This window comes from Filicampus tigris, chromosome 3, assembly GCF_054856515.1.
Source record: "Filicampus tigris isolate MCC_2025a chromosome 3, RoL_Ftig_1.0, whole genome shotgun sequence".
Lineage (NCBI taxonomy): Eukaryota > Metazoa > Chordata > Actinopteri > Syngnathiformes > Syngnathidae > Filicampus > Filicampus tigris.
The window spans coordinates 5,617,722-5,641,521 of record NC_141219.1 but is presented as its reverse complement, the minus strand read 5'-3'; the positions used below and the strand labels follow the sequence as shown (position 1 = coordinate 5,641,521).

The window sequence follows — 23,800 nt, the reverse complement described above, 5'->3', positions numbered from 1 at the left end:
TAATGTCGACAAAAAGGGGGGGGGGGGGGGGGGGAGCGGCAGGCATTAAAAGCGTCGTCTGCACCCCGACTCCCCCCCCCCCCCCCTCCGAGCAGCTGTTGCTGCCGATTTATTAGCGGTCGTGTGTCAGCCGTCTTTTGCCTTTGGGTTGGACGTTCTTAATAAACAATAAATAAATAAATAGCCACTATACACATCCAAGCGCATTTACAGGCTGTCAAGTGCATGCCAAAGCAACAGGTGGTGCTGGAAACTAGAGCCATGCAGAGTAAACAGTATGGCGTAGTCTCGACATTTTACCCATGATAATATTGCAATACAGGATTATAATCAATGTTTTTTGTTTTTTTTTTAACGAAAAAGGAGCGTAACTATGGCTAGGGGATTTGTTGATTTTATTGCTTGATTTGAAGTATTTTTATTCTTCTTCCACAGTGCGATCAAAGTGGATATTCACTCACATGCACCGCTTAACCCTAACAACATAGTTGCAAAAAGAGAGCATCTAGTTTACAAAAGCACAGTCCGGGTTGCCAAATTAATGCTTCGGTCACTATATTTAGCAACTATTCCATCCCTGCTAGCGACATTTTAAAATGTATTGATTCACTTATTTCAACGGGTGAATTTTCCGAAGTAGAACACAAAATGAGCAGAACCAATTTTCCATTGTTTTGTGTATGAGGAGAAAAGAAGACTGGAGGAAGGCAGTCACAATGAACATTGCCAAAGACAAGCTGCCCTATTTACATGTCGCTGAAGCAGTGATTCCACATTGAAAAACTTTTAACACAATGTACTGAGTGTGCTTCCAAGACAGCAACATTTTGCTCAGGTCTTCTCACCTGCACAACTCATTACATGAGAAAAGGGCCGTTAGAAAGGTGGCAACAGAGAGCCGGGCAATTTGATCGAAAATGTTAATTTATTAAGGTCACTTACTACTTGCATACACACTTTGAAAAAAAAGGGACACTTTCCAGAGAAGAAGCATTTATTTTCTCATTATCTGTAAAGAAAGAAAAAAAACGTTTATTTCTATTGTTTGTGGCCAGGCAATTTAATGCTGGGGAAAAAAATAACATGGCTTGGTATCGGTACAAATACCAGAGGGGAAATAAAACAAAAAAAATATAAACTTATTTTGAATAATGCAATTGTAATTTGCTTTTCCTGGAAGAAAAGCAACATTTTCATTTCAGATGTCAAAAAGTGTTTGTGGCTCCCAGTGTTTTCTTTTCCATGGAAACCGGGTCGAAATGGCTCTTTTAAGTGTTCAAGGTTGCCGACCCCTGGTCTCAACTGTTACTGGATTTGTCTGCGTCCCTCGTGTCCGAAAAGAACACAAAGTATTGATGTTTCACTTTCCTAAAAAAAAAAAAAAATTTAAACTGTTGTATATTTATTTCATCGATTTTTTTTTAATATATCCCTTTGAGGATCTTTCATTTTTAGGAGAATTTCAAGCTATCTTGCTCTAAACGTAATTAGGGTTCCCGTGCAGACTTTTGCATTTAGCTCTCGTACCAAATATAAAATTATAAAACGAGGTGGAACATTACATCGATATGGTCGCTGCCTTACTTGGAAAGCCATGGGTGACATATTGTGGCATTTTGGCCACAGGTCCCTTCGGAACGGGACTCGCTGAGTTGGCACAGTGAGTCATAAAAGCCAGCAGAATGTGAGCACAAGACCAGAGCTTTACTTACTAGGGAGGACTGGAAAGTTCATTACTGGTTATGAGAATTTTTTTTTTTTTTTTTTTTTTTAATCATGGTAATTTTTTTCCACCTGATTTCATTTCCCATGATGCATCTGTCAAAGACAGCAAACATATTAGAAGTCAACCACCTTTCTGAACACCTGATAATCTGTCACAACACAGTGATTTGGAAAACACTTATGGTTGGGTTCACATGAGCGTGAGGTGTGTGTCCTGATTTATACTTGGGTCATTGTTAAGAATGCTAAAATATTACAATAGAGGTTTAACGATCCCGAAACGGATGGTTACCACAATTTCTGTTGGCGAAAAACTGTTTTGTGTGTTCTCAAATGCAACTCAATGGTTTCACTCTCTTTGGAAAGAATGAATTGTTAATTAATTAATTAATTGTTGCTGGTGACATCGTATTTTCACCTTTTGTTTTTAAAAAGTGACATAACTTTAACTGGTGACTCCCAATCAGTTTCACACTAAATTAAGAGCAATTTATTTACTCCCAACGATTATTTGTCACCTATCTATGCCAGTGACATATAGTGATGGGCAGAGCAACGAAATGTTTTCTTATTCAATGGCAGAAGATGCATAACTAACCTGTGCTTCGACTCCTTTTTGGGAGGTGTGCCTTAAGTTTTCTTTTTTTAATCTAAAATATGTGTCATGGCTCCAAAAAAGGCTGGGGAACAACCACTAACATCCTGCCCATCGTTAAAACGTCTAAGATCATTATATATCAAAAAGGAAAAAACGCAGCCAGAACCACGTCAATGACAAGCAAAACTCCTTGGGGGAGGTAATCATTATGACACATACTTGCAAATTAGCGAAATCTACCCTGACAGAGAGTTGCTCATGTAAAAGAACGCGTTTCCCGAATGGAAGTGTCGCTCACCTCTCCTGTTCATGGGCCGAACGCGGACCGCCACCTTGACGTTGGAGTCGTCCAGGCTGGGTTCGACCATGCTGACTGCTTTTAGCCGAGCCGATCAGCTCGTCATCGGCCTCACGATCATCCAAATACCGAAACTACCGCTGGCTGTTCCGCTAGCAGCCAGCTAGCTTCGCCCGGCTCTGTTACTCCACACACCGGGCATGACCACGGGTGTGTGCTGGGGCGGGGGATATTTCACAGGCAACCCCACTTAATTTCTTCTTGTGCTCATAGTAAATCCACCCAGGCTGAAAAGGAAGACTTTAATTAAATAAATATTGGATTGGGGCTATTTAACCGCGTTTAGCATGCCACAAGCTAAGTTGACAGGCATTTAAAAAAACATGCTAGCCAAAAACGAGCTGAGGAGGAGACGCCGAAGTCGCCCAGCCGAGCCAGGAAGGCGGTCATTGTTGCTCATTTCCCCGCTAACATCTCCAGACGAAAGTTGCTTTGTGGTGAACACGCCGCGGAGGAATCATTCCGTTAGTTGGCACCGTTAAACAACACGGAAGAGAGACGGGGAAGCGAGCGGAAAAAAAAAAACGCACCGCCCGCCCGGTGGTGATGGTGGTCTTCACGGCATTCCCAAACGCTGAATGCCCTCCTCTTCCTCCACCTCATCCGCCTGTGTGTCAAGTTACACGCCAGCTTTAAGATCCGGTTTTCCGGTTGTGGTCCCAAAGACTTCAAAAGAAAATATCCGTCAGACGAAATATAGTTTGACTCTGGAGCTCCACTGGTGCCATTGTGCCAAGCATGAGAAAAAAAATAGTATGGGATGCTCGTTGAAAGCTGCGCTGTAGTCAATAATCAGAAATCGAACAAATGTGTCCTCCAAGGTGCGTGGAGGCAATCATCTCAAAGGTGACGTCACATATAAACATCTACGAGTACGGACAGCTAACGTCCAAACTAAGCGAGTTAAAAAAAAAAATTTTTTAAAGTCTGCTAAATAAAAACGTCCTCATAATTTATGAAGATCATTTTAATGTGAAATAGCTATGTGATAGACAGATATGTGTGCTACAAACGCATGTATGTGATGACCACAATCCAGTCAAGTCACACGACACTTCGGTCGTCACGTGAGGTAATGCGGGCGGGGGATTTCACAATAAGGGAGACACACTATGACGTTGATTGCATCACATAAAATCAGCAATTAACATTCATTTACATGTGTGTGGATGTTTCCCCATATTGTGCTTCTGTTTTCCATTCTTTCCATTTATAAAGAGAAAATGATGATGGAGAGTCCGAGGAGGCAAGAAATGCAAAATCCCCATTTTTGCTGGTACTTGCAATTAGTGAGGCGGGAAAAAGTCCCTGCAAACCAAAGTTATTTCTTCCTTCTTATTTTATTACAAAAACAAAAAATAGATTTTTGCAATTACACAGAGGTGAGCATTTTACTATGGAGCATTCTGGAGCTGTCCGTCAGTCAGTTAAATCCGTCAGTTAGTCCGTCGGTCGTTAGTCGGTGCAGTCAGAGTGCAGGAGGGCGGTGCGAGGCAGACGTCTAGGACCGCCTCTTCTTCTTGATCGGCGGCAGTGTCGATGAGCGTTTTTTTCTCTTCTTGTTGGATGCGCCCTCGTCCTCGTAATGACTTTCCTTGTCGGCTGCGTATGACAACGACGACGACGACAGTGGGCTTCACCCAAAGGTCTTGTTCAATTTTACTACCTGCTCATTAGTGGCCACATACACGGTTGTTGTTGTTTTGTTTTTTTTTAAATTAGGAAACTCATCCGCAGACGGGTTATACAGCTCGTTATCCGACTCTTCTTCGGACTGCTCCCCTAATGGGGCAAAGGGCACAAAATGAGCCGAGGGTGTGGCGGCGAAAAAGCAAGTGGGCAAGGACCTCGCTCTCCGGGTCTAGGAAGGACCAGCCTCCTTGCTCGAAGAAGCCCTCCATGATGGTTTTCATGATCTTGGTCCAGTCGAAGGATTGGATGCCCTCCGCGTACTTGATGTCGCACGAGCTGCGGGAAGAAGGTTGAGGAAATCGCAGCGGCGCCTTTTTGGCAACGGCCATCTTACTTGAGCCGCTTCCTTGATGGGGTCCAGGGAGTTGACAGGCACGGCACTGATCATGGTGACCTTTTTGTTGTAGTCCTTGTCGACGGCGGCGGCGTCAAAGTACTTCAGGAGGAACTGCACGCGCTCAAAGTGGACCAGCTCCACCTCGTCGAGAGTCACCACGAATGGCGGCTGCACGCATGTTGCGAGTTCTTCCTTGATGTTACTATCGAACGCGCGCGTGTGTGCCTTTTGTTTTCTCACCCATTCCAATTGACAAAGGAACTGGAGGTGGGCTGCAGCAGGCAGGTACTCCTGCAGGGGGCGCCATGGAAGCTGCAAATGCATTGAAGGGCATGTTACTATGGCTGACAGAATCAAAACAATCAATTTGTTAGAACTAGTGCTGTCAAGCGCTTGAAATTTTTGAACTAATTAATCGCAAAATTTTCCATAATTGATCGTGATTAATCGGATTTTTCAACATCATTTTTTTACGACGTTTGGAACTGATATCTACGAATCAAATTTGAGCTGCTCTTAACCTCTTGCAGGCTGCTTGCTTGACTGCTAGCAGGAGCATGCGGCGGAATTGCCGCGCGTGGCGGACAAAATGTCTACGCAATCGACTGTCAAAAATGTGTGTTGGCGCGATGTTGAGCTACCTTAAGCAAGCAGTGATGTCATTAATGCGTTATGAAGTACCGCGTTACTGCACAATAAATTACTCTTTAGACATCCCTACTCGTTACCAGAGGTGGGGGTTCAATCACAAATGCAGTAGCCATGATGCTTAAGAACTACGTTCGCAAAATCTGTCTCCGAGTATCCGTAGCACAAAGATGGCAGCCGCCTGTAGGAGAGGCGCGCCCGATGTAATATACAGTTTACTTCACCTGCGATTATATAAAAATAATTACATTGATGTGATAGAGCATATTTTCTGGCATAATGTTGACATGAATAGTGGGTTTTTAAAATGAATGATCATTTAAAAATCTAAACATCCTACACATTGTCGCTTTAAAGTAACTTGTAATCTAATTTAATTACTTTTTAAAGCAAGTAAACAGTAAAGTAACCAGCACGTTACTTCTTCAAGGTAACTGTGGCAACAGCCCGTTAGCTAATGGTGATTTCGATTTAGCCGGACCGGCAGCTGCGAGTGTCACTCACGTTTTTACCTTCCAATTGCCGTAGAATCTCTTAATCCGCCGTTAGTACGCTTCTTTGTCCAAGTCAACCGTCATGGTGGGTCCGGTGCTGTACGGCACACTCGCGCCACCGCCGCCGGCCTCGCGTTCAGCTCAGCAGGCGGGATGGTGAAGAAGAGGAAGATCGATGATGATGATGATGATGATGATGATGATGACGCGTGTTACTCAACGCGAACTGGTCTTCTTCCTCCGCTCTCAAAAAGGCGGATGCTCTTTCAAACTGCTGTGGATATGCAAGGGAAACGTTGCAGCGTGGCATCGCATCATCCATCAGTACATTTGCCTATTTTACAAAACGAAAGTATTGTCTTCGATGACGAATTAAAAAATGAGTTTGCGTTATCATTCATGACTGTTGTGCTATTATCATGTCAACATAATATGGTAAAGTTTACTCACTGTTTTCTCGAGTCCCTTTCCTGGCCTTTAGGAGTGACTGAATATGTGAAGTGAAGATCTAAATGGGACTGGTCAATTTAACTCTTCTGCATGTTAATGTTACTCGTCAACGGCCGCTACAGCTGCTTGTTTACGTTAAGCAGGCGCACGTGACGTCATGTAGGCTGTGCATGACGTTTCGAATCCACTGGTGAAATGCTGCATTCGAGAAGGATGGTAAATCGGACTGATGCTGCATTCGATGGAGTCGGATCTATCCCTATTCGGACTGTCCCAGTTCCGACCTCAAAGCGTTCGAGGCGAATATATAACAAAGATGGCTAATGATGAAATAAAGCCAAATATACGTTTATAATAATGCAAATTCTATTTTCCTATTCATTTGTCTACATTGGGTTGCCATTGTCGAGTGACGTCACATTAAAGTTGGTCGGCGAACTCAGAATCTTTTTTGTTTTTACCTCCCGGTTCAAAGGGGCGTCCTAAGTGCACTTTCCGACTAGGACAAACATGCGGAGGAAAGGAAAGAACACCAGGGGGCAGTGCGCCACTGCCTCCCTTGTCTGAGACCATATTGCCTTGTCCCAGCCCTGGCCGCACATCCCTGCTGCTATTAAGCACTCAAAAATAACAGAACTTCTACAGTTCTTGCTTTGGTTCTGGTGAAGTATTTTTTAAAGGTTTCAAGATTGAGTGACTCACAAATAACCTGCGGACCATAAGACTGACAGTGTGTAGAATGTTACGATTTTTCCAAATTCATTCATTTTGAAAATCCACTATTTATTTCAGTAATATGCAAAAAAATAGTTCTATCACATCAATGTAGGTTTTTTTTTTAATATAAGCGTAGGTATTAAATAGAGCGCGCCTCCCCGACAGGAGGCTGCAATATCTCGGCATCTTTCTGCTACGGGTACCAAGAAGACCAACTTAGCGAACGTAGTTCCTCCACATCATGACTAAGGCACGTGTAACCAAAGCAATGCACTTACTTTCTCATTTGAGGGAATGTTAGAAGTCTTTTGTAATAACATTTTGCCTGTACCCCTGCTGTATAAATTGGTGGTAGGCTTGCGATGTATGGTCTCTCCGAAGAACCCCGTAGTGCACGCTCTTCAAAACTTTGATCTTAGGTCGTTGCATTTTATTAGTTCACCATAGGTGGCACTAAATTCTACACATCGGGCCTTGAATCTGTCAGGTCGTGAAGGGGGTCAATAGGAGGGAGGAGGTTCTGCCTATGACAAACTATTTGTACCAAATTGTAATACGCATTAAAAACAAAACAAAAATGAAAGCCCTTCTATTTAAAATTATACCTATCAGTTGGTGTCCAATAAAAATAAGGAATGTCTAACATTTGCCATAAAAAAGCAATACTAGACACAACACTGAAGTAAAAAAAAAATACAATTAATAAAAATAGTAACATTAGAATATTCAAAAATATCACAAATAAAATTGTGCTTAATTAAAGCTAGTATTATCATTGTGCTATTAGAAATCATTAAAAACTGACGAATAAAGGCATTCTTATCTTATCAAATAGGAACTGCCTGGAGAAGTCAACAAAAGAACACAAATAAGTAATTGTGTGTGTATGTTTTTTTTTTTTTTTTTTAAATAAAAGAGAAACAGGCCAGGAAGTAAGATATAAAGTAAAACTTTATCATGACAAACAAGTTTAAAGCCCTGAGAACCACGTCTTTATATTACTAACCATATGAACAAAAGTGAATGTGTGAAAACCACTTTGCCAAAAAGTGCTCCTCTTAAATACAATCAGCACAAAAAAACAAACGTTTTAACAAGCATTCACCGCCATTTTGTCCACGTTCTTCTTTTTTCCTTGTTGTTTGAATCAAAGAGAAAAAAACTATAATATATTTATATAGAAGTCATATCATCATCATCATCATATCCGTGTAATAATAACAGTACAAAAATATGCACAAACCCCACAGTTGAATGAATATACGGAGCATTGTACAAGCCAAAGACGACATCAAAGAAATTGATAAATGAGGTATCTGATAACCATTTTGCATAATGCGCCTGCTTTTTTTTCATTTAATATCTTTTTTTTTTTAGTTTTTTTTTTAAAAGTTTTATTTAAACAAAGATCAGGTTAGTTCTTAAACAATCGTAAAGCTAAATTAACACCCCTGCAATTATTTTTTTTAAAGCGTGCGCAGTACTTGACAGCTTCCCGAGCAACGAGCTCGGCTGCAGTTACTGACGACCAAACAAAAACATACAAACAGAAACTCCCAAAATGCAACAGCAAACAAAGTCAGTCTTAAGTAGCATTCAGCCAAGCGGAGGCGCTGCTTCTTCCTTTGATGTTTACTTTAGCGTTCACGCTAGCCGCATTGAGGTATTGTGGTATGAAAAGGTTAGGGGCTGCTTTTTACAGCTTCTTCTATGACGTCAGAAGTATTACGATACCCGCATTTGCTAAAGATTGAGCTAGCCTTGAATGCTAATGCTACCTACGCTCTATCGAGTATCTTCTAATATCGGAAGTGACGGTATCGCAGTCTTACCGCGCATGAAAAGCGTAAAGTGGCATCACTTGTGCATTAGCAAGTCAGCTAAAGGGAAGGGTTGCAAGTTCGCATCGTTGATAATTGAAAAGACGCTAGTAGCATCTTGGAGGATTGTCAACAAACTTGCCGTTTAGTAGTAATTAAGTAACGATGCTAAGGTATGTAGCGGAACGCGTTCACACACGTCGATAACATTTGCACCCGATAGTCAGTTAGCGGGAAGTGTTGCTAGTTCAAATCTCTGATATCGGAAAACGAACACTGTCGGCACTGGGCGTTATTAGGAGCTGAACTCCGCCCACATTGACGCTAATGATGCTAATTAACTTAAACATAGGCGTGCGGCAAATCAGCTAGTGGGGGGAGTTGCTAGTAAAAAAAAAAATCCCCAAAAGTCAAAGAGAGGTATATACTGTAGTGTCTTTTGGGGGGGATTGTCAGCAAAGTGTGCGTACACCAGTGCTAATGATGCTAAGGTAAAGTATGTAGCAGAACTTGTTCACAGACTACTGTTCACACATCGATAACATTAGCACCCAGCTCGCGTTAAGTGGTGGTAGTTCAAATTCTTGATAGTGGAAAACAGCCACTATTGTCCTTTTTTTTTGTTGGACTATCTGCTTTTTTAGGAGCTAAAGTCCACCCACATGAACGCTAATGATGCTAAGGTATATATCAGAACAAATAAAACAAACATTAGTGCGCGCCAGGAGGAGTTGCTAGTTAAGATCCCAAAAAGTCCTAAGAAATTCCAGTGGCTTTTGGGGAGATTGTCAGCAAACTGGACATATATCAGCGCTACTGACGCCAAAGGTCTGTTGCACAACTTGTTCACACAGATGTCATCGATAACATTAGCAGCCGGCAAGTTGGCTAGTGGAACGAATTGCTAGTTCAAATCCCAGAATGTAGAAAAAGGTGTTTTTGTAGGATTGTCGGCAAACAGGACATGTACCAACACTACTGATGCTAACGTCATTTATAAATTAGCATGCAGCAAGTGAGTTACCAGGGACTTGGTAGTTTAAAATCGCAGAAAGCGGGATTAAAGCTGTCTAGCGGCTTTTTAGAGGATTGTCAGCAAACCGGCTGCTTATCGTAGCCAAACGGGATCCGTGTGAAATCTAAAAATGCTAATGTATGCTACATACCATATGGAGCCCAACTTGCTCACACATGCCCACACACACAGTCATCTCTAGGCCGAAAAGGTTTTTTAATGGAGCCTAACGGATCCACGTGGTTCCTACGAGAGCCAGTTGGTAGAGAAAAGAAAAAAATAAATACCAAACTAATGTGACGTCTGCGTGATGTCCACCTTAAAAAATGATTCATTTGATACAGCGTTGTCTTTTAAAGCAGCCTCTAGCAATGTTCACTTGTAGTACAATGCACTTAGTCTCTGTGGGACAATGCTGCCCTCTGCAGGACACACGTGGACATTGCCAAGGTGGCAACTAAACAAGGGAGAATTTCGAATTCCACTTATGGTATGCTGCTTGAGCAATTATTAATTTATGGTTCATGTACTACTAGTATGCTCTTTTTACTCATTCGTAACCAAATAGAACACTAGAAGAACAATGAATAAACACTCAATCGGCTTATCAAAACGGAATGCAGACTGTAGCCCCTTTTACAGTAAAGCTGGGATTTTTCAGTTTTTTTTGTTACAGTGTCACTGCTGTGTATAAACGTAGGTGTGGAGTTTTCCCATTTTACTCACTTATCCTGTGGCGTTGTCAATGACGTCATCTAACTGATTTTGGGATGTCGTAATTTTGTCCCGCCCTCACTTGGTTCTGTTAAAAAAAGCGTCTAAATGCTTTGTTATGGCTCTGATGAACCAAGCTTCTCGAAGTGTATGGAAGGCATTTGACCAGCATTTTTCTTTTTATAAAAAGCGGGCCAAAGTCTACTTTTGACTAATTTTACACATTCAGAGGTAGCATCAGAGCCATAACAGAGGCGGGGCGCCACCTTGTGTCTAAAAGTTTTACACCCGACATACATGAAAGAGGCTACAGCCTGCTACAGGCAGTATTTTCCTGCCTATTTCCACCATGCTGTTCTGTATCAAAAGTCAACCCGGCAATTTTACACCTTCCGAAATAGTACCAAAGTCGTAACTGAGGCGTGTGTGGAGCTCATTTCTCCGGCCGTGTTATATTGAAAATGTCCATCTTTTCCCGCTCATGACCTCTCAGATTGAGTGGACCAATTGCAGCATGTCGTGATGCCATGACTACAGCAATGCCTAAATGCATACTTTCTCCCGCCTGTTGTGTTGAAAGCATTTGTCCCACAATTATTTCCTACATCACATCAGATGCTAAACTGATGTCATCTAACTGGCTACAGCTCTGATGCGGCTAATTTGTCGCTGTTCTGCATATTGGTCGCTTTTTTCTCCCCACCTTTTTCGAAGGCAGTAGCCAACTGTGTTCAGGAAGAAAAAAAAATCGATTAAAGCTTTTTTTTTTTTTTTTTGCATCTCCACGTGAAAGCCTTGTTCATTAGATTAGGAACCAACGGCGACCACTTTTTTTTTGGTATCTAGTAGCTGTGCAATAACAAAACGGAGGCTAAAAATCAGTTCAAGTTCATGTGATTGTACGCATGCATTGAGAAATCCCCCTTAACAACATTCCTAGCCGAGGTCTTAATCGTTGAAAAGACCCCCTCCACCCCACCCGAAAAAGGGTACAACTGAAATTTTGAAAAAGGAAGCGAAATGAGGTGTGTGTGTTGTAAAACCAGCAGCAGAAGCAGCAGCCATTTTGTTTGTGGTTCCCACTTCTTGGAGGGGGGCAGCAGCCGGGGGTTTCTTCCATCATGGCCGCCCTATGAGGTATATGCAGTGTGGCTCTCCTCGGAGAGTCTCATGAGGTATTTTTTCAAGTTCATCACTGGGGGTCTGGGGGAGCATGTTTGATTTCTTTCCCCAACTTCCTGAGAGAGGGACGCCATTTTCTATTTTGAGGATGGTCCAACGCAAGGGGGGTTGGCAGCGTCCCATGTGTTCCGTTGCACATTTCTGATGTGAGCCGCCCCCACCACCCTTCACTGGGAAGGACTGTGAGGTATTTTCTATTTTTTCTTGAAATCACCCGTGCCGATCTATGGCGTCCCGTCATCCGCTTGGGGAAAAAAATACCTGACTCAAAAAAAAAAAAAGGAAAAAAAAAAATCGAGGTTAAATGCGGTCGAGCTCCTGAGGTAAAAAGACACCACTGCAGGTTGGGTGATTTGAGGTATGTAAAAGAGCAACAAAAAAAAAATAAAAATCATTCTAAAAACACAAAATCAAAAATAAAGATGACAAAATGGCAACAAAAAAAAAATAAAATTCAAGTTCAGTTGTGACGATACCTGTCAGTGGGTTTTTTGGCTGCGCTGATTGTGTCTAGCATGAGTTTGCGTGTATGTGTGCATATGTACTGTATGTGTGTGCATGTGTGTGAAATGCATAGTTGTGTGGTCATGTTCTATTCTCGGGCTTTTGTGTTCACGATTGGACAGCCAAGAGGTGGACAGGCTTTCTGAGGTATTTGTTGTGCAACAGTCTGTAATCTTTCTCACGGGACAGAATATTCATGCTGGGCCGGGGCATTGGGGAGAGAAGGGATGTTTTGCGGGGCGCCCATCAGGAATAGACCGATTAGGGTGACCCATTGTGAGCCGGACCGGAGCCCTTGGAGGAGGAGGGTGAGGAGGAGGACGTGGGGCTGAGGGTCTGCCTTGGGGGTGCGGAGTAGCCAAAGCCTGCGCTGGTGGAGGCTGAGGCGGCAGCGGACACCGCCGACACTGTGGGCCCCAGCAAGCCTCCGGCCTTCTGGGCGAAGAGTGTTCCTGGAACACACGACGTCATCACATTGAAGAAAATGGCAACTCTGAATGCGACGCCTGACGCTTTTCCACTGTTCACTACAAGGCTGGCGGAACCAATGCGCCGCTGTAGCATCTTGGTTTCATTCAACTATGATGCACTTAGTAAAAGGGGAAGTCAACCCAACAAATCCTCTTTACAATAATCTGTTCTATAAACACAGCATTATGCTTGATATTGGTTTTGTGGAATATGGGTTAAATTGTCAAATCCACCCATTTTTGTCCACCTCAGGGGCGGCCATTTTGCCACTTGCTGTCGACTAAAAATGACGTCACAGTTGCTCAGGTAACGACCAATCGTGGCTCAACTTCGGAAAAACAGGTGAACCGTGATTGGTCGTTATCTGAGCCCTGAGCATGACTGTGATGTCATTTTCAGTCGACAGAAGTGACAAATGGCCGCCCTTTGAGATGGCTAAAAACTGGTGGATTTTATTCCACCAAAGCAATATTAATCAGAGTGGAGGCGCATTGAATTTTGGGGTCGACTTCATCTTTAGTGAGCTTCATTTAGACGAAAGTAACTCTTTGCTGTCATCCAGTAGCATCATGGTGCCTAGAAACGACAGTGTATTGAAGTGAGTTGAGGAGCTTCATACGGACAAAAATAGTTGTTCTCGCCATCGGCTCTTGGCACAAAATGCCGTGTTTTACCCATTTCCAGTTTTGTGCAACATGACAGCCGTGTATTCATAAACAGCTGTCAAATGACATCACAACTGCACAGGGCTCAGCTAACGACCAATCACGGCTCGGCTTCAGAAAACAGGTGAGCCAAAAATATGTTTGGGTTGACTTCCTCTTTAAATACACATAGAAGATTGTTGTTGTTTTTTGCTCTTTGCGGGAACGCCGCAAGTGAAAGTTCAAGCAGGTGGCACCCACCTGAGTACATTGTGCCATTGACCTCCACAGAGACGGTGATGCTGGCATTGCCATTGGTGGAGATGCTCAGAGACATGTCCTGCTGCTTCTCATCTGCAAAAACACCCCAAAAAAACCCCGCTCATTCATTTCCTTCCCCGTCGGTTCCAAGGTTGACTGGCGAACAGCGGAGGGAGGGTGCTGACCTCTGGGGGTGACGGCGGGGGCCCCGAGGCGCAGGTTCATGGGCATCTGTGAGGCCATGGCCAGCAGGTTGTGCTGAAAGGCTTGCTGCATGAGGCGCTGCTGCTCCTCGGCCAGGCGCGCCATCTTCCTCTCGGGGCCCTCCGCCACGCCGCCACCGGTGGTCTCCAGCTTCTCTCTCAGCTGCTCCAGCGTGGCGGCGCGCGCCAGACCCGCCACCTGCTGTTGCCCTAACGCCAGGGCCATGGAGGGCCTGGCCGCCATGATGGAGGGAGTCAGGTCATCTGGCGGGGGAGGGAAATGAGAGTGTGAGAGCGCCGTTATAGATCACCTCAATTGCTACTGTCCGCATTTTTAGTTAACGCTGACAGCAGGCTCACATTCCTGGCGTAATGACAGTCCTCAACAGGAACCTTGTGATGTCAACGGGGGGTGGGGGGGGGGCTTCAAAGTTAATGCGACGTGGGAAGTGTGTTATTAATCACTAGTTAGGCTCAAGGTTCTTAGGAGCCCCAGGCAGGCTAGCCTGCTGTAAGTCTCGCACCACACCTGGAAATGCATACCACACACGCTACACAAGTCAAACACTTCATGTGTCCAAGTATCAAGATAAATGCTGGAGTGCATATTTGTCAATTATGTGCTAAAAAAAAAAAAAAAAAAGTAGGTATGGGCATCTCATTGGCGGAATAGTAACTGCTATTATTAAAATTCACAAATACAACACCGCGCACAAATTTATCATACTGCAATGTAATTCACAATTGGCCCTCGGATGACTTCCAGTAAAATGACCGCAGCACTAAGCTACATAATGAGGTAAATACTGAAAAAAGTCATGTGCAATTTAGTTCTGGTAAAACCACCTCCCAGTAAAACTGTGAAGTGAGAAATGGCCTAACACGTGTTTTTGAAATCTCACACATCTTGCTGATCCTGAACTTGCTATTTATGTGTTAGAAAAAATGTTTGGTTATCCCATAAACTACTGATAAATTAACTACCAAACACCAATATCAACATTTTGCAGAAAATGAAAAATGCTTATCCCCCGCCCACCCTCAAAATGTAGGTCCAGTGTTTTTTGAGGGTTTCTCAAATTTTCCCCAAAGTTGCGTATAAAATCACTGATAATTGTCAGTGAGACAATCTTTTATTTGGTTGACTTTTCTGGAACTTGGGATGTTTACCACTGCCCAGCAGCATTGAACACAGTATTACAAGTAACACTGGACTGTATGCAAGGGCTAGTTGCAGTTACTTAAAATGGGCAACAGAGGGAGCCATTTCTCTATCTAGTCAGTGACCATCTTCTCATTGGAACACTTTGGGTCAAACCGACTGTAGCATCAACAACCAATATGGACATGTACCCTTTTAATTCAATGTTCAAATACTTAAAACAATTCTCTATACGACCACAATAATAAACCATGTTGAATTAATACTAAAAGTTAGCATGCTATTCTTGTTACGACAGGTGTACCTAATGATGTGTCCAGTGAGTGTACGGCTCTATTACCTTTCTTCAGGACGGACCCCGGCGAGCCCTGCAGGCCGTTGAGGGCGGCGGAGGTGCCGGGCCCGATGGCGGACAGGTGCATCTTGGGAGGCGAGAGGATGTGCGGGGCGGCGCTGGGCGACGGCGAGAAGCGGAACAGGCTGCTGCTGTAGCTGGGGCGGCGGCCCTCGCGCCGGTTGCTGTCGATGGCGGCCTGGAGCTCGCCCGGGGAGCTGAGGCCCTTACGCTCGCACTCGTAGGGGTACAAATACTTCATGTACCTGGGAAAACGGGACGCAAACGCCAAATGGCTTGAGTTCAAATAGATTCAAGGAGCTAGGTTAATAGCGCGCGTTTTAAGCACTGCGGTCTTATTACTCCGCAGCCTTGCGCTTGGCTGCAAAATACGCGGACAGCCACGCTCTCTTCCGCTGTGGCCTCGAGGGACGGCGACGTGTCCAAGCGTACAAAAACATGCCGAGCGTTGCGCTGACGTCACGGAGTATATGCAGAGTCACAGCTCCAGTGTTTTCTCCCTGCCGTTAGAAGGCGGGTTCAAATCAACATGCGGTATTATTATGTATGCTGACTGCATCACGGCGGATCAATAAGGCGCTAAGAGCCCCGGCATCCATTAGATAGAGCCTGCGGAGCACATTAAAAATACACGAGGCTTCATTAGGGCATCCTTATTAGTGGACAGTGCGGTGTGACAGTCCATTGCAGCTTTCGCAGCCGTACGGCGGCACCGTCTGAAGTGTTGTCCAGCTTCAGGCTGTCGCTCAAGCGGCCACCTCAGTCGCGGTGCCATCAATGGATCAAAAGTGACCGATCAGCGCGGTGTAACGGACGGCGGGGGGCTTGGGCGGGAGATGGGAAAGTGGCGGGGACGAACGGCGCGTGTGCAGCGACAGCGGTGAGGAGTCACACAAACACGAGAGTGGCTCGTGAGAGCATTTGATATGAGCAGCCCCGCATTGCAATGGTGCGGAGAGAAAAAAAAAAAAAAAAAAAGCCGAGATGTTTCATTATGACTATAATTAAAGAGGATGACGTCCCCTTTAATTATAGTCATAATGTAAATATATTTTTTTTAAGAATATGTTCTATGCAGGCCCATTATTTGAAAGAAGCTTTCTGATTCTCATTGTGTTTGTGGAATATGAGTTAGGCAGCAAAATCCACCCGTTTTTAGCCATCTCACGGGGCGGCCATTTTGTCACTTCAGTCGACTGAAAATGACATCACAACTGCTCAGGGCTCCGATGACGACCGATCACGGCTGAGCTGTTTCCCGAAGCTAAGCTATGATTGGTCGTTATCCGATCCAAAAAGTTTTCAGGGCCTTTCAGGTGCCTGAGCGCTAATTATAGTCGAAGTCAATCACTTCAAGATTGCAGAATGTGTTGTCGGCCATTTTGTTATCTTACTGCGTGCGCAGGGTAAATGCGGCGCTGGTGATGGAGGTGGGCAAGTTGAGTCCCTTGGTGATCTCTCTCCAGATCTTCTTGTTGATGACCTCCACCAGGCCTCCCTTCTCCGTCACCAGCTTGTAGAGCATGTACAGATCCAGCACTTGCTTGGCCATGATGGGAATGCGGTTGACCGGGGTGCCTGGCGTAAGAAGGGGGGGGGGGGGGAACAAAAGAAAAAAAAACATATGTGATTCCACGCTGTCTTAGTCATCTGCGCGGAAAAGACATCACGTGGTTGTAATCTCAATGAATTTCTTGTTTGCACATGCATTTGTGACAGAGTAGCCAGACAAGTTATCCATTGTTGAGGCTTGTCAGCACTTAAAACAAGGGGGGGGGGGGGGGTTAGGGGTGTAGCAAATAGTTATGTACGCAAATGAACGTATCCGTGATACAAGGTTGACGCTGGCTTTCAGCGTGCTGTTTTGTTCCAGCCGCACGCAAGGCTGAAATTTCAAATCCTGAACAAGTTGACCTTGTATAAAATGATTCGAATGTGGACACAATCTATCGGGGTTTGACTTTACAAGGAAGCCGAGGAACGGGCACAATGACTGCTTCAAACTAAAATGGCGGACTTCCTATACCTTGACAGGCTTCTTGAGATTTTTTTTTTTTTGGGTGGGTACTACTCATGAAAGACAAGGCTATCAAATTTCATGTTTTGCTTCGTTAAACTGCCTGATTTTTTTTTTTTTCATTCTTCACAATTTAGCGTCACCCGTTTGTCTGGCATCAACGATTCCAATCGCCAATGCCAGATTTGCATCCACCTTTGGAAGTAAACTGAGGATATCCAATGCCATGTTTTTTTTATGGTTTTTTTTTCCGCTTTACCACGATCTAAATGTGTGTGTGGGGGGGGGGAATGCTAATGTTTTGGTAATCCGGGACACTGCCGAGGACGACGAGGGTGGCAATCAGGCTGGCATGTGTCCTGCACGCCTGTTAAATTTGGCTTGAAAACACATTAGCCCCGTTAAGGCAATCTGGCTTGACCTGGAAAAGGGGATTCGCAAACAACACAAAGCCGAGCAGAGACTTTTGATACAGATGCATTAATCTCGTCAAAAGCTTATCTGCACTCAAGCTTGCAGGGAGCGTGTGGTGGGGAGCGGGCGGGGTCAGAGGGGAGGGTGTTGCCAATCCGCCCATCGCTTATTCTTTTCAATTGTTGACTCATTAATTTGCTACTCCGTTGAAAACGATGCCCTCGGACAGACCGACGCGGGGGAACGCAATTATCATCACTTTTGTTCCGCCAAACCGAGCATGTCAAACTCATTTTGGTCGGGGGCCACAACGCAGTTACAATATGACACAATTCCCCCCCTGTCGTTGATTGTTAGTATATACTGTTAACTCATTCACTGCCATTGACGAATTCATTTGTCTTTTCACAGTCCAGCCATTCAATCGCAGGAATTTTTTTTCTTCTTTTTTTTTTTTTTTCTTCAAACGTTAGGATAAAAGAGGGTCTGAAAATGTCTGGCACTGAACGAGATAATAACACAATTAATTCACATCACCTTTAATTTATATAGCACTTTTCATACATAAAAATGCAACTCAAAGTGCTTTAAAACATTCAAAGCAAAACATAGATAATTAGAAAAAAAAAACAAAACAAAACAAAAAAAAGTTCATGCAAAAATGTGGCAGCACACAACGATTATTCAATTTATGTTGAGGTGGGATATGGTGGGGCCGCATCCCGAGATAAAGTGAAGACACCCAAATGTAAGAGAATCCAAAAAGTGCAACACGTCTCAGTGTGGGTGGGGGATGGGGGGTGGGGGCTGATCGGAAATGCGGCAGCCCACTAATCCACAGACAGCAGTGGGTGGAACCTGCAGGATAGTCCAGTATAATGAAGCTCATTTAGAGGATTGCGGCAGTAAATCCACACACCCGAGGCACACATACGGGGCCACTCGTACGCAGAGTGGCCCCGCCCGGTTAATTCCCGTCAATCCTTCAGCCCCTTAACCTGGAATTGGACTCATTAATGACTTGGGCGAATCGCAGCGATCAGGTCACCCAGATTAGCCCTGATTCATTTTAGCAACATGTCTAAGACACGTGCAATGGCGGCTACGTGGGCAAATGGACCCGACTCGGGCCAGGAAGTCCCATTCTGAAGCGGACGCGGGTTCTTCACTCCAGGGTCTGGTTGTCCCGCACTGCTGTTCAACGACAACTGGGTTTAAAACCTTTCAAGTGGACTTTTTGGAAAATAAGATTCATAATCACTCCCTGTCCACTAAACTGTTTAGAGCCCTATCTTGTGAGGTCACCGTTTTGGAGCGCTGCTCTAATGTATAAGAAGTACAGGCTATGTTTACACGGGACACATTTATTGGCATTACAAGCCAGATCGGAAGAAAAATTCTTCACGTACACACCCCATTCAGAATATTCGGACCCGATCAAGCCCGTTCCGATCAAGATTTTATGCCGAACGAGAGGGGCGGTTTACGCGTCTGAGAACACTTATTACGAAATTTCGGAACAAACCGTCTTTAACGTGCACGTTTGCGACGTGGGTTGTACGCGTCTCTGTTATTCCAGGAAGCTAGTAGAAGCAGAGCGAACAAAAGAAAAATACGCGAAATAGCGCTAACGTTTAAAGTACAAATGGACAGAGAGATGTTTTGCTGACACGGAAATCGCTACGGCTTCTACGACTATTTCCGGTATATTTGGTCAATATGCGCATGTCAAAATAATTTCTTTCGGTCGAAAGTGTGATGCCTGAACACGCAAGTCCTAATTGGATCAACATTTTGAAAATTACGCTGATTGGATTCAAGTATTTCGGTCCATGTAAACATAGCCAATGTATCACACAATGCATAAAAAAAAGTGAAAAGCAATATATCCCATGATGTATTGCTGTGCAATTAATCGAAATTCAATTACAATTACGATTATTACACTCCACGATTACAAAATTGGCATAATCGTAAAAAAAAGATTAATTTTAATTATTTCATAATGACTAATTTCATAGCTTTTGTTTGTTATATAATTATAGTTTCAAAGACATGCTATTTGTTTTGATATTTTGTACATTCAAGCATTTCCTTGTTTTGTAGCAAAAAATAAATAATCGGTTTGAATAATCGCGATTAATATTTTTTTCACGATCGAGCAGCCCTACCATGATGCACTGCGCCGATACAGAAAATGGTCTTCGTTTCCATGGTTTTGTTTGACATTCAGCACCAGACCAATTTTCGGTGGGGGTTGAGTAGCGTTGAAAAAAAAAAAAGAGCACCAACAAACAACCGCTCCGAAAATTGTTTTGTGCATGTGAGGCATTGCTACTGACTAACCTTGCACGCGTATTACAGCGTTCTCTATCATTTCTGCTGGCCTGCGTGAATGGACAATTGTGATACGAATATTTTTTTTTTCTTTCCATTTGACAAGATCTAATGGGAGTAGGCTCGTGTTTACATGCTCGTTCACATGCATGTCATGTGAAGTGATGGCAGTAAAGCATTTTCTGGCATTGCCCTTTCCTCATTCTAGGTGTCAACAATGGGGCGCGTACAGCAAGTCATAGAGGATACACGCTAAACAGAATGGGAGTGTGTTGTGGGGATGTACGAAAACAAGGCCTGTGTAAAATGTCAAATGTGGCTCGAACTGGAAAAACGTTCACACGTCCATCTGACCAGCTAGAGTTTGACCATCAACGGTTTCAAATAGGTTGACCGTTTGTAATAGTTGTAAAATACCCGAATACCCAAAATACAAGTTGCCCGCACGTGTACCTGGCACGTCTTTAACCTTCTTCAAATATTCTGGATTAAAATGTAATAATCTAAAATGATGTATTCAAAAACATAAAAGCAAATTTGGACAAAACCTTCTGATGGATTTATTCCTATTTTCTTTTTTTTTTTAAACTGGGAAGTCAATCTAAACATATATTTTTTAAAGAATATGTTCTATGCAAGCCCACAAGTTGAAACAAGACATTCTGATAAATAGTGCATTTGTGGAATAAAAATTAATCCCACCCGTTTTTTGCCATATCTGGGGTCGGCCATTTTGTCACTTCTGTCGACTGAAAATGACATCACAGTTGCTCAGGGCTTGGATAACCAATCACGGCTCACCTGTTTTCTGAAACTGACCTATGATTGGTGGTTACCTGAGCCCTGAGCAACTGTGATGTCATTTTCAGGCGACAGAAGTGACAATATGGCCGCCCCCTGAGACGGCTAAAAACAGGTGGATTTTGCTATATTCCACAAACGCAATATTAATCAGAATGCCCTGTTTCAACTAGTGGGCCTGCATAGAACATATTTTTGAAAAAAAAAAAAAAGTTTGGGTTGACTTCCACTTTAAGAATATAAGCAGTATTTGTAAGTCATTTTTAATTACTCAAAGTTTTAAGACCAACTGCGACAAGTTTGACCTGGATAGTTTCCATTTTCATTATTTCCCACGGGGAGCAATTGTTTCGTAATCCAAACAAATGCAAGGTCGACCAAAGTGTGTTCTGACTGGAGATGGAGGCACGACGGAATATCGCAGAAGCTTGCCGTCGAGGTGTTGACGCTGCTTGGCTCACCAAAGCTGCAGATAGTGTAAATGTTGTGGCAGGGGAACATTGGTCTAATCTGCAAAGCCAGTTAACGCCAGGCAAAACAACAGTGCCAGCTTCCTTTGCAAACAAACACCGATACAGGTACATATCGTCACCCTCATAAAATAATGGCCCAAGCCATATTTTGACAAAATTATTTATTTTTTTTGTCACTAAAACATCGAAAATGCACCTATTTCCACATTATCCGTAAAGAAAAAAAAAATGATTTCTACTATTTCTGTGGTAGTTGAGGCAAGTTAAAGCTTGAGGGGAAAAACTTGCTGGGCGACAGTTTGTTTAGTCGAATGTCAGCAGCAATAAAGCAAAGCACAGATAAGGGGAAAACGAAAGTTAAACTTTTGAATAATACCAGCGATTTGCATTTTCGGGGAGCGAAGGGGGAAAAAAGTTGGAAACCAGATTTTTGAGAAAAAAATACAAATTTTTATGTTAAGGCCATATTGCCCAGCCCTACTAAGGAGTAGAGACCAATATGTTTTTCTCACGGCCGATACCGATTATTAGCAGCCAAGGAAGCTGCTAAATATTTAGAGACGATATTTATTTGCAGCAAAAGGAAAAATATTGCCGTCAATTTTACCAGGCTCAGCAGCATGTCTCAGAAAGTGAAATGAGTACTTCAACAAATTGCTCCCTAAAGTTTTGTAGAGTAAATAAAGACTTTCCAACTTTGACAGTTTCTCCTATTCAATTTTCAACAGAAATGTTCATCAGTTGAACAGGTGGCTTTGAATTTTTATCTTTGTCTTAAACAACATCCATCATTTTACAACCGTTAAATATAAAAGTGCGGATTGAAATTTAACTCTAAACGTAAATATTTTACTTCAACTATTCTCATCCTAGATCAATTTCATCATCTTTGTTTCAAGTTAAAAAAAAAAAAAAAAGCGTGCAGGAAGTTCCAGCAGCGCCAAATAACCCTGTTTGAACTTGATTGGACTTTTAATCTTAGCGCCGATAATCGACCCAGCCGATAATCGACCCCGCCGATAATCGGTCCATCCTTACTATGGAGTAACATCACAAATAACACAAGTGCAATAGGAGCTTGTCCAGAGCTGGGTGACTACGACACATCCCCGCCAGGCCTGAAAGTGTGTTTTTATTGTCTTTTTGCCATGTTTCCAGAACACGGATCAAAAGCGGTGGCCTTGCGTGGCGGTCGCTTATTTGATGCAGCATCAAACCCGCATCAAACAATTAGTGCGACCAGCAGGGTCAGAGATCAGCCAGGGGTTATTCGTGTGTGAATTAAAGTGCAGGTCAGCAGGAAGCCATGTTTTCAAGCCGCAACAATGAGCCCACAACAAATGACAGCGCTTTGCCCCCCCCCCCCCCCCACGCCCCCTGCCCCCCCAAACGTGGTGATGGCCTGGCCAGCTGCTAGTGAGGCCGCAAACAGCTCGCGCCACACTTCACGTGTACAGAGACAGATGTGTTTTTTAAAACGGGACTTTTTGATTGAGTCAATGGTGCAGCGCTTGTTGTCCCATGAAAAGCATGTATGTCACCATTTTACAGCGATGTCAGACAAATACAGCACCAGGGACACGGATCGAGCATTTAGAGTCAAGCCCCGCCTCTCCTGCTTTGTTATTCATGACTTCACCTATTTGCGTTTTTTTTTTTTTTTAGCAGAAAATAGCCATGTTTGCTATAAGATAGGGATGTGCAATTAACCAAATTCAATTACAATTACGATTATCGCACTCCATGATTACAAAATTGGCATAATCGAAAAAAAACCCCGATTATCAATATGCGTTATTATTCAACGCACGATGTTTGTTTACACATATACATTTGCACTTTTAAAAAAAAATTGTATAATCAATTTTATCCATTTTGTTTGGTCCAAAATAACTTAAATACATGTATTTGTCTTTATATTTTTTACATCCATTAAAAAAAAATTTTTTTTTTTGCAACAAAAATAAATGATCGTTTGAATAATCGTGATTTCAATTAATACCAAAATAATCGTAATTTTTTTTTTTTCTTCCCCATAATCGAGGAGCCCTACTATAAGATGCCACAAGGTGGTGCCAAAGCGCTGGCCATCAGGATAGTAGCGATTGGTGTCACGAAGTATGTTGATGGGATACTGAAAGCCTAGCGTATTTGTATATCGAAAAGCCAAGTTTAGCCTGGGTTGTTAGTGAAAGCGATGGAGAGTCATCGCTGCATGTGCAATTTTGGTGTAAGCAATTTCTTTTTATGCTGTAAGGTAAATCTGAAATGATTTTCAAGTCTTTTGCAATCATATTTCGGGGCATATTTTACGGTGTATTCATAAAGGCAATTTTAAACATTATTTGGGGCGCGGTCAATTACGCGCGGCAGGGCTCGATCCCTAGTCGCCGCCAATAGTGGGAGCG

The 23,800-nt window shown here is 43.3% G+C and overlaps 2 protein-coding genes and 1 long non-coding RNA gene across 10 annotated transcripts in view; all 3 read right to left on the bottom strand.

Annotated features, from left to right (window-relative positions):
• Positions 1 to 3,312, bottom strand: part of kif13ba (kinesin family member 13Ba) — a 40,924-nt gene extending 37,612 nt beyond the window's left edge. For all 5 annotated transcript variants that reach the window (XM_086025175.1, XM_086025178.1, XM_086025179.1 and 2 more), the window contains exon 1: positions 2,622 to 3,312. In XM_086025175.1, coding sequence (XP_085881301.1) covers positions 2,622 to 2,691 — 70 coding nt within the window. In that variant the 5' untranslated portion in view covers positions 2,692 to 3,312. The remainder of the gene's footprint in view (positions 1 to 2,621) is intronic.
• Positions 3,313 to 3,656: 344 nt separating this feature from the next.
• On the bottom strand, positions 3,657 to 7,653 carry LOC147149664 (uncharacterized). Of its 4 annotated transcripts, none has more exons than XR_015086187.1 (4): positions 7,298 to 7,653; positions 6,303 to 6,360; positions 5,871 to 6,126; positions 3,657 to 5,022 (listed from the first exon to the last, which is right to left on the bottom strand). It is a non-coding gene; the product is annotated as an uncharacterized LOC147149664 (long non-coding RNA). The 4 variants fall into 4 exon arrangements; XR_015086186.1 differs by having other exon boundaries at positions 3,657 to 4,649; positions 4,708 to 5,022; positions 6,303 to 7,643; XR_015086185.1 differs by having other exon boundaries at positions 3,657 to 4,878; positions 4,951 to 5,022; positions 6,303 to 7,588.
• A 315-nt stretch (positions 7,654 to 7,968) lies between these two features.
• LOC147149663 (AT-rich interactive domain-containing protein 3B-like) overlaps positions 7,969 to 23,800 on the bottom strand; it is a 79,176-nt gene continuing 63,344 nt past the window's right edge. The window contains exons 5-9 of the mRNA XM_086026641.1: positions 16,745 to 16,928; positions 15,336 to 15,595; positions 13,816 to 14,097; positions 13,631 to 13,723; positions 7,969 to 12,706 (exon numbers count right to left, since the gene is read on the bottom strand). Of these exons, the coding sequence (XP_085882767.1) occupies positions 12,516 to 12,706; positions 13,631 to 13,723; positions 13,816 to 14,097; positions 15,336 to 15,595; positions 16,745 to 16,928 (1,010 nt within the window). The 3' untranslated portion in view covers positions 7,969 to 12,515. The remainder of the gene's footprint in view (positions 12,707 to 13,630; positions 13,724 to 13,815; positions 14,098 to 15,335; positions 15,596 to 16,744; positions 16,929 to 23,800) is intronic.